Source organism: Astyanax mexicanus, chromosome 7 (genome assembly GCF_023375975.1).
Source record: "Astyanax mexicanus isolate ESR-SI-001 chromosome 7, AstMex3_surface, whole genome shotgun sequence".
NCBI lineage: Eukaryota > Metazoa > Chordata > Actinopteri > Characiformes > Acestrorhamphidae > Astyanax > Astyanax mexicanus.
The window spans coordinates 3571795-3581913 of NC_064414.1; the positions used below are offsets into that span (position 1 = coordinate 3571795).

Below are 10119 nucleotides of genomic sequence, written 5' to 3' on the forward strand. Positions count from 1 at the left end.
TGCTTTGCTGAATAATTGTTTAATAAACAGACAAAGACTAGAATATATGTTTAAATTATGATTCATATTGAAGACATTTAGATCAAACTAAACTAGGTAGCATCAAAAACCTATGCAACTTTTAAACTGATTTGGTAAAAGCAAACGCTCTCCTGTAGGTGGTCTTTTATTAGTTTCTTGAGACGCCCTCCCTGAAGACAGTGATACAGCCGAGTCCTATTTATAACAGCGGATTAAGTTCACAGGGACAGTAAGGGCGACGCAGGGCCAAAGCCAAGTCTGTGCTGTGTTGACCTGTAAGCCAGGCCTGCTGTAGAGTCATTCCTACATCAGATCACTGCTGCTGCTCGAGCTGTCTGACATGAGAACTTCAGTACTCTTACAAACATCATTAGTGAGCTGGAGAAGTGACCCACTCAAGCTAACACAAAGCAGCAGTTATATTTTCAGCACGCATTTAAAAGGCTTTTAACTTGCCGTCACGGTTAACCAGATATGTAATCTGTGAGAAAACATCAAAATCTGTCTGTGAAATTGTCAATTTGATCGCTTCATGGCTCTGGTTAAAGCGGTGAGACTGACATTCAGCAGTGTTTTCCCCACTTTGTTAACTCCACAATTACGTTCTATTATATATTCTATATTATATCCTAAATAATAGCATGTATTAATTATTTATCTAATTTGTATTCTTAATTAATTTCAAAGCCCACTGATTGGGTGATTTGGGATAAGCTGAAGTTTCACAGCATGAAGGAAAAGTAGCAACTATTGTTTAGCACCTCCAGGTACTCCTTCAAGACGCTGAGAAAACTATGCCAGGAGACTATACTATACTATGTATATGTATATATTCATGCTTTTTCTAAAATCAAATAAAAGCCTTATTTTCTAAAAAAAAAAAAAAAAACATGTATAAAAAATTGTATAATAATTATAATAATATTAATAACTGTTGTATTATTATTATTGTTATTATTGTTATACAGTAAAAAGTGTATTTTTTTGCTCTTTTGGGATTTATCTGTTTTTAGACTTGAGAGAAGGTTAGGAAAGGAAATTCCTCTTAAATATTACCATATATTGTAGAATGTTGATGACCCTTTATTTGACCACAATGAGAGATTTATATTTGTTTAAATTTGTTTAAATCTGATTGCTGCTTGTATGTGCTGTAAATTTGGTATAATATTTTGTCTATTTCGTTTTGTTGGATTGTATTATATATGTAAATTAATTTTAAAAAAAAACGCAATCACTGTCACGTGATTCTCTATCGAGAGAAGCGGTTTCCTGTACGATCACGTGATCAGTCGCGCAGACTCAGAGCGTGTGAAGTTGGTGTAAACAGTTCTCGTCAGAGTGGAGTTCAGTAAAGGGAACTCAGTGTTTTATTTCTGCTTTATAGAGACTGAGAGGCGCTGAGTGAAGAGTTTATATAAAGAACAGCTAAAAAAGCCTTTCTCAGTGTGAGAGATTTACTCCGAGAGAACTTCAGTACTGTAGAGAAAGAGAGAGAGAGAGAGAGAGAGAGAGAGAGAGAGGTGAGTTACACCATTACTAACCTAACACTGCTCCCTGCTGCTGTTCAGATTAACGTTATTTAAATCTATTATTTCTGTTTGTGTCTCTGTTTTATTGCTTTTAGCGTATTTCTCCGTGATTAGTGCTAAGTAAGTAAATGTCTCCATAGCTCAGATACTTTACACCAAAGATTCTCAAACTTTTAAACCAAACTAAAATTTCACCTACCGTCCATTTCAAAGGAACACATATAGAGTAGCTACCACACACATAACCTACTTATTTATACACAGTAATCTAGACGTGTAATTCGCACATATAGATATATTATATATTATAGTATAAATGTATATATATATGTGTATATATATAATGTGTGTTTTAAGTATTTATAAAGTCTTTTTCACTTAAACTGAAAACATAGCATTGATACATAATAATAAAGTTTTTAAATTATAATTAAATCATTAATCTTATTTTATATCAAAACAGTTGTGTTTTTTCCTGCTCCTTGGATTCATTTGTGAAGAAGAATGAAGACCCTAACAATCTTTATGTGTCTTGGATTTGCGCTTGCGTCATCAGTGCATATGTATAATAGGTAAGGTCAATTGATTTGTTTGAAATAACATAAATAAACTAAAATACACCATGAATTTCAATCAGCTCAGTGTTGTAAATGGGTCACTTTCATGCTTTTGTGGGGGTTTTTTTTGTTGTTGTTTTTTTAGACGTGACTGGACGAAACTCATCTTGACTCATCACTGGCCAAAGACATTTTGCATGGTAAGAAAGTGACTCATATTGCTCATATTGCAGATTTAATCAATAGACACTGTTAATGTAATCCTAGGTCAGTCAATTGCTTTAGCTGAATTGTTATTTCTGTCATTGTGTGTTCTTATTAACATTAGTGACGCATGTCTGTGTTTTTGTAGATCGATCAGTGCACTACGAACTTCAGTTATTGGACCCTGCATGGATTTTGGTAGGCTCAGAATCTTAGATTTTTGCTTTTCAGATTAATTGACTCCAAGCTGTTTATTTATTTAGCTAAAAAATATTGTTTTGACACAGGCCCAATGTGGGTAATGCGTGCAATTCTTCATGGCACTTCAACGCAAGTTTGATCGAGGTAAGTGTGTTGGGCTGCTGGGCGGGATATTTGTGGGTTTTTTTTTAGCGTTAATATTATATAGCCATCATGAGAGTGTAGTATAATAATAAAACTATTAACGCTAATTCTAAGAACAGTGGTATGGTCGGGTTTTTGGCCACATTTATGTACTTCCTTCACATCTACATCCTCTGAAAGAGGATCTGACACCTGTTGCTGGTTACCTGAGCAGTCGCAGTGCTGTTAATGCTGCTGATATAAGCAGAACAGCATGAGCTTTAGCAAACATAGATATCAGACAAACGGTAAACTCATTCAATATTTGCTCATTTCTGTGCTGTGGTTAAACCGTAGAACGAAAGGGAACTTGAGAAAAGAGACATTGCTGAAACCATGCAAAACATTGACTTGGCCTGGTGGTGTACTCTGTTACTCAGTATGCTTAAAAAAAACACTAACGATGAAAAGTGATGATTTGTTCTTGCTTATCAGGTTTCATGTATTTCATGTACCTGTGTTATTGTCTAGTATAGAAAACATAACTTCTGTTATTTTCATTTTACCCATTTTTAGTATACATTACAGTTGATGGAAATAATTGTTTTTATATTGCTACAGTATTTTATTATATAAACAAACAAAGCAATATACTCAGAAACCTGTAATACGATTTTATGTGGCAATTTATTTACATTATTAACCTGCATTAAAAGTTAAAAATACTTCTAACTAACTTCAAATAAAAATGTACTATTGTGATGCACATATTTTTCTGAAAAGACAGGTAAGATGAATCTGTATTTATTTAAGGATGCTGGCAGCTATATTTCAAATTCGCCTACAGTCTCTGAAGTCATTTTCTTTACTCACTATTCTTTGACTGGCTCCACTGACTGAAATTATTATTGCAAACAGCCATTTCATCCACGCTAAAAGGAGACTGCACCACAATGCACGTTGTAAAAGTACTCTTCCACATGTTTCTACTCTGCAGTGTGTGCGTACGTGTGTGGGTGTGCCTATAAGAAAACAGACCTAGTTTCCTTTATACAATTTTGTATTATTCGTTTAGTTTAACTGATTTTTTGGTTTGTTTGTTTGTTTGTTTTTTTATTCCAAGCAGGACTATAATTTCATGTTAACTTATCTTGTTAACTTGCATTTTCTCAAGAAATGTTTTGTCAAGGATATTTCTACCTTCACTCATTATGTTATACAGGACAATAGTTTTCACCCACCACTTGATATGGTTTTTTTTTTAAGTGTTATCTTATGACTTATGTCTGCTTTTCAGGACTTACTTCCAGAAATGAAAACTTATTGGCCAGATCTTCTGAAACCTGCATCTACTCAATTTTGGTATGACCACTTAGCTGAATGATTAATAATACCACATATTTCACTTCTGCAATTTTTGTATAATGTTTTTGTATGTGGATATCACCACTGCTCTATCCTCACAATGCAAGCATTATTGTTCTTTTTTTTTTTTTGCTGATCTTCAGGAAGCATGAATGGGAGAAGCATGGAACGTGTGCTGCCAAGGACGAAGATTTGGACAGTCAACACAAATACTTTAGCAAAGCCCTTGAGCTCTACCACAAGCTGGATCTTGACGGGTGGGTGAACATTTCAGTTGCTGAAGGACCAAAGGTTTTTTAGATACTTTTAGTACTATAGCAGCCTTAAATTTGTTTACCAGTTACCAAAAAAATAAAAAAAACATTTAGAATAAAAGCAAAAAACAACATGAAAGTACAAAACAGACAGAGAAAGGCGTTTCTCTAATATTTTATGAGATGCACCTATAGATAATATTTCTATTTTGCAGGAATCTGCTGCGTTTAATACTGAAGATTTCACTGTACAACATCACTCTTCTCACACTGATCATGTATTCTCAGCATTATCTGAGGAAGTAGACACTGTACACATAAGGAATGCTCTGTGAATAATAATAACCATTTTTACTCCGAGCTACTCAGAGCTGCGAAAGGTCAGGAACTCATGATGGGAGAGTTCTGCACTGCTTGTTGCAGTACCTCATGGTTCTAATTAAGTCAATTTTGCATGTGAAGCTCTGAGAACATAAACCAGGTTGTTATGCTGTGCTCTGGGGCTTTCACAAGTCAGCACAATTATATAAATATATATTTTCATATATATTTTCCTCACCTTCTCACTTTAGAGTCCTAAAGAAGAGCCAAATTGTTCCATCTGAAAAGTACTACAAGGTGAGTTGGAGAAGCTCCTTTCCTTCTGACTGCTGTAATTATAATGTGGATGGTATTGTTTCCTCATGCAGATGAATACAAAGTAGGACTTATAAATATTTGAGCCTGAACTTTGACCAGAAATGCAGTGTGGGCTGTCCATGATTGATATTCATGTTTTAAATAATGCAAAAGGTAGGCATTGACTCCATTCTTAGCACAATGGTGTTGAACCGCATGAGCTGAACTTTGTACATTTTAAGAAAGCAGCAGCGTCCCAGTTTCCCAAAACTGTTTTTTTGGGAGGGTTTTCTTCGTTTTAAAAGATAGTTTTCACTGTTGAAGCTCAGAGTTTCAAAGTGGGTTTCTTTCTGCAATCATTCTGTGATCTTTTCACCATCTGACTGTGTTATGTTTTGAGGGGGAAACACAAGAATCTCCTTCCCTTTAACCACAGTTCAGACTGTGTGTGCTAAGATAGACTGCATGGCTGTTTTTAAGCTTATATGAAGAACATACGTTGCAAAAACAGATCAGCTGAGTACGTAAAGAAACTGACTCGTTGTTTCCTGTTAGTCAGGAGACTACAGTGCCACCGGTTGTTCAACTTCAGTCTTGTGATTGTGAAATATATGATGTGTGACTGCAGTCTTCATGTGATGTGTGGTTGTTCTTTTTTTTTTAGTTGGCAGATTTGGAGGAAAGCATCGTCAGTGCTTTTGGGGTAACACCCAAAATACAGTGTGTTCTTGAGGCAAAGGTAGGAAATGGATTTCGCTTAGTCTGAAACCATACTGAGGAAGTAATGTTCAACACATCACAGGGAATTTATGGGTGTTTTCCACTCTTGCACGTGCACGCTTACGGGAACACGCACATCAGCCATAACATTAAAACCACTTTTAATTAAAATGATTTAAACTATGAACATTTGTAAAATTGTTACAGTAGCAAATGACCAAGCGGTGGGATGCATTATGCACTTATTAGGTAGCAAGTGAGCAGGCAGATTTGGAGTTGTCTTAAAAGCTGTTGCACACAATGAGAACACTTTTCTATGCTTCAATATATTTTAATGTTCCATTGGTTTCCATTGGTACTTGGAGGCTGGTACACCATCTCCGACACGGCACTTGACTTAAATAACATGACATGAAATTACATTAAATTACATTAAATACAAGAATATCACTTGTTTAAAATCAGCTTTTTTTTTAATTCTGTACAAATAATTGATTATACTTTTTGATTTTATACTAGAGACCACCTTAAACCAGCCCACAGAGCATTCATTCATTCATACTAAAGACTAGGGGTGGGCAATATTATATCGGTTACAATATATCGTGACACAGAAATATCATGATATTAAAAATCCATATTGTGATAATAGGGATGTTTTGTCTTAAAGCTTCACAGTAAATAATGGACTACTTTTTAAGTGTATTTTTTGTATAATTGTTTGTTTGCAGTTTATATGCATGAAAATATTCTGCAATATTTTTTGCTGCATTATATTATTTTATGCTATATTATTTATTTTGCCACATAATGATTATACTGTTATACTATTATACCATATTCATAAAATTAATGAATTATTTTTCTGTTATCCTATATCGCCAAGTATATCGTTATCGCAAAAATACCCTGAAATATTGTGATATTATTTTAGAGCCATATCGCCCACCCCTACTAAAGACTACCTTAAACTAGCTCACAGATTATTTATTAATACTAGAGTCCACCTTAAACCAGCTAAATTATAAAAGATAACAATAAGATTGTTATTGTCGTTGTTTCTGTTTCTGTTTTTTTTTTTTTTCCTCTGGTACTTGCTGCTGCTGTACTTTATTTATTTTTTAATGTGTTTTTCAGCGAGCTGAGGTGCAGACCGTGGGTCAGATAGAGATCTGTGTTGATAAGCAGTTTCAGCTGACTGACTGTGAGAAGACCACGGATGAGCTGCAGATCACTGTTAATGAAATTCTCCCGTATCTCCTCCACAACCACCCAGGCTACACTGTGTGTCACCCCTCTATTCCAGTCTATTATCCTCCAGTAACTTCAGCACCAGGAGGCCAGCGTCCCTTTCAGTTCTAAAGGTTTGCAGCACGTCCTGGGTGACGGATCTGTGGTGTAACGGCTGTCTGTTAGAGTGTTTAGAGAAGTTGGGTGAGACGTTGGGTGTCTGGACCTCTCTCGAGCATCACCACGTTGAGTACACTGGGTTTTTCTGGCCTCTTCTTCTTGTTTTTAATAAAGTAATCAGTTAATGTAAGACATTGTTTCCCAATCCTGGTTCTGGAGGCCCTCTGCAAACAAAAACGGCAGCATTAATTTCACTGCTTAAACTATAAATCTTTTTTTCATAGGCATACTGCTAAATGCAGTTTAGGTTTTACGTTTTTTTTTTTTTAAGAAATATTAGCAGTAGATTGGCGAAATTAAATCATATTTTTATTAGTGGTGTCAAAAACTTAAAAATGAATGTTAGAAATGAAGTGTGGGTGAATGTTTAGAAGTAAAACCAGACTTTAGAGCACTCCAAAATCCAAAATTAGAAATAAGCACAGAAACTTTAATCAGGTTTGATGGGACAAGGACCAGGATTAAGCTCAAATATACTGCGATTTACATCTGTGTGATAAAATTTGCACCAAATAATAATAACTACTTAAATGCTGGATAATGAGTCTTTTAAACTTAATGGGATCTATTTTGTTAATCTTTCATTATTACTGTTAGTTTGATGTCCTTTTTTTTCTGGCACGTCTAATCATAGACTATTTCATAAGGAGAAGCTTCACAATCAATAATAACATTGTATGTGTTCTTTAAAATCCTTTATCAGTATATATTTTTGTTTTGTTTTCTCTGGATGTAAGTAGGGCTGGACAATATGGCCAAACTGTATATCAGAATATAAAATGATTTCCTAATTTCATTCAATACTAAATTATAGGATTCCGATATATATTCCGATATATTGATATGAACAATAAAAAGCCACAGAAAAATTGGCAAAACACACACAGTAGAAATCCAGTTAATGTAATGCATCTTGTAAAGAACAGAGTCATCAGTAAGAAATATATGTGTAGTTATAAATAATGTATATCCAAATATCAGATATTGACCATTTTAAATATTAAATATTGCCATTATTAAAATTATTATTTTATATTGTGATATATTTACTGATATATTGAATTATTGTCCAGCCCTAGGTGTTGTAAAACATAATAGTAATAGTGTTCAGTTCATAATCATTGAACACCTGATTGGATAATCTATTTGATCACTTTTTTTCTGGGATCTTTTTTCAGACTAGGGTTTTTTTTATCATTTACATATTTTTTTATTTTATTTAATTGTTTACCTTATACTTGATTTTCACTACTGTGTCTTATTTTGTTTTATATGAGGTGCTTGTTGCTGTGCATCCTGACTGCTATGTGTCTTTAAGTGCAGAAGATTTGTGCATACGTGTTTTGAACACTAGAGGTCAGCACTTGCACTTTTAAACGAAACCCTGATTGGTTAGATCTGTAAGCCATATATTACTAAAATATTAATATTATTATTCAATTTTTTTAAATGGCAAAACATTAAAATACCTCTCATAGTAGGCCATTAATGTTCCAGTGCGTTCTACTTATTGAGATATTTAGTATTTCGCTTGATTAATTGACTTGCTAGTTTTTACTAATGTAATCAGTAATCAGACCACACTTTTTATTATATTATTTTAATATTTTAATATTTGTAAACAATATCATGGCTTACATGCTGTAACAGTTAGGGTTTATATATTTTTTTCAGTAATCAGGTTATGTGTTTTTAAAGACACCATAGGCTGTCAAAAAGGCATTAAAATCTAAAGCTAAAAGCTAAAATCTGTACAAATCTGTACATGTACAGTCAAATATGAATATTAAGGCATAAAATTAAAATACCTCTCATAGTAGGCCACTAATGTTCCAGTGCATTCTGCTTATAGAGATATTTAATATTTTGCTTGGTTAGTTGACTTGCTGGTTTTTTACTAAATTAATCAGATTTGAATGATATTTGACTTGCAGACAATTTTATGTTTTATTTTTATGCTGGAACAGTTAGTGTTTAAATATTTACAGTACGGGTAATTAAGTTATTTAAGGCATTAAATCTAAAGGAGTCAAAATCTGTCATAAACAACCAAGTTTAAGTACATTTCCTCTGAATTTCCTCTTTAATTTCTGTTTAAATCGGTCCATGCTCATTTTAAATGGTTGTTGGTGTTATCTGGGTGTATTAGTTTCTTTTTATATAATTCAGATCATTGTTTAAAAAGAGTCTCAAGTAGCCGTTTCTGCTTTTTGCACTTTCGTATTGCTTTGAGAGGCTGTTTAGCCATACTGAGACGTTTTGCTTTATCAGCTATTTGAGAGAAAACTATCCCGTCCTTTATGTTCTTAAGTTTTAAAGGGCATTTCCACTAACAATGATCCATAAACATGCTGTTCTGTGTCTGTCTCAGAGTGCAGGGCTGCTACAGAGTTTATATCAGCTGTATAGGCAGCTGTTCCAGTTAAAGTCCAATACACAAATATTAAGAACAGCTGAGATATGAATCATCTTCTGTACTGGTCATGATTATGTTTTACCTCCTGATCCATTATTTTACCTGTATTGTTTTATTGTTTCTAAAAAAATACAGATTTGTTTTCCATTTTATTTTCATTTAATTAGAAAGTTTAAATTATTGTGATTCAGTGGGTCAATTCAATAAAAAGAACTCAATTAATAGCCATTGTTCTGTTGTTTTATCATCATTTTCAGTCTTTTTATTAATCAGATTCTTCTTGTTTAGAATCTACATAATTACATAATTAAAAACTGTGTTTCTGAGTAAAATCTTTGTTTTAGTCAATTTTTTAAATATTCTATAAATAAGAAAAGTTAGATTGTTGTAATGCAGTCACAGTGCAGAGCCAATTCAATACAAAAAAGAGCACAATTGAAATCAGTCATTTGTTTATTTTATCATCATCATCATTATTCAATACACAGAAACATGGGAATACAGTCAGTGTAATGTTTATCAGTTCAGTTTTTATAAAAAAGGAAATTGAGTGTAAAACTTTATTATTTATTTTTGCTCATTTGGTATCCTGAGGAAGAAATTGGTTTAATAATTTTTCAGATTTTCTTTTTTTTTTTTTTTTTAATAGTTTGTATAATCAGGATCTGAATTCCAGGGGGAAAATACATTTTAAAAGA

At 33.3% G+C, this 10119-nt stretch overlaps 1 protein-coding gene across 2 annotated transcripts; it reads left to right on the forward strand.

The window, feature by feature from the left end:
- The first annotated feature begins 1318 nt into the window (after positions 1-1318).
- Positions 1319-9649, forward strand: rnaset2 (ribonuclease T2). Of its 2 annotated transcripts, XM_049481565.1 has the most exons (11): positions 1319-1520; positions 1647-1673; positions 2017-2125; positions 2256-2310; positions 2463-2512; positions 2602-2659; positions 3936-4000; positions 4147-4260; positions 4830-4875; positions 5540-5614; positions 6733-9649. In XM_049481565.1, the coding sequence occupies exons 3-11, from the start codon at positions 2058-2060 to the stop codon at positions 6955-6957; spliced, it is 756 nt and encodes a 251-aa protein (XP_049337522.1). In that variant the 5' UTR covers positions 1319-1520; positions 1647-1673; positions 2017-2057; the 3' UTR covers positions 6958-9649. The 2 variants fall into 2 exon arrangements, with proteins under 2 accessions (XP_049337522.1, XP_049337521.1); XM_049481564.1 differs by lacking the exon at positions 1647-1673 and having other exon boundaries at positions 2015-2125.
- Positions 9650-10119: the final 470 nt, after the last annotated feature.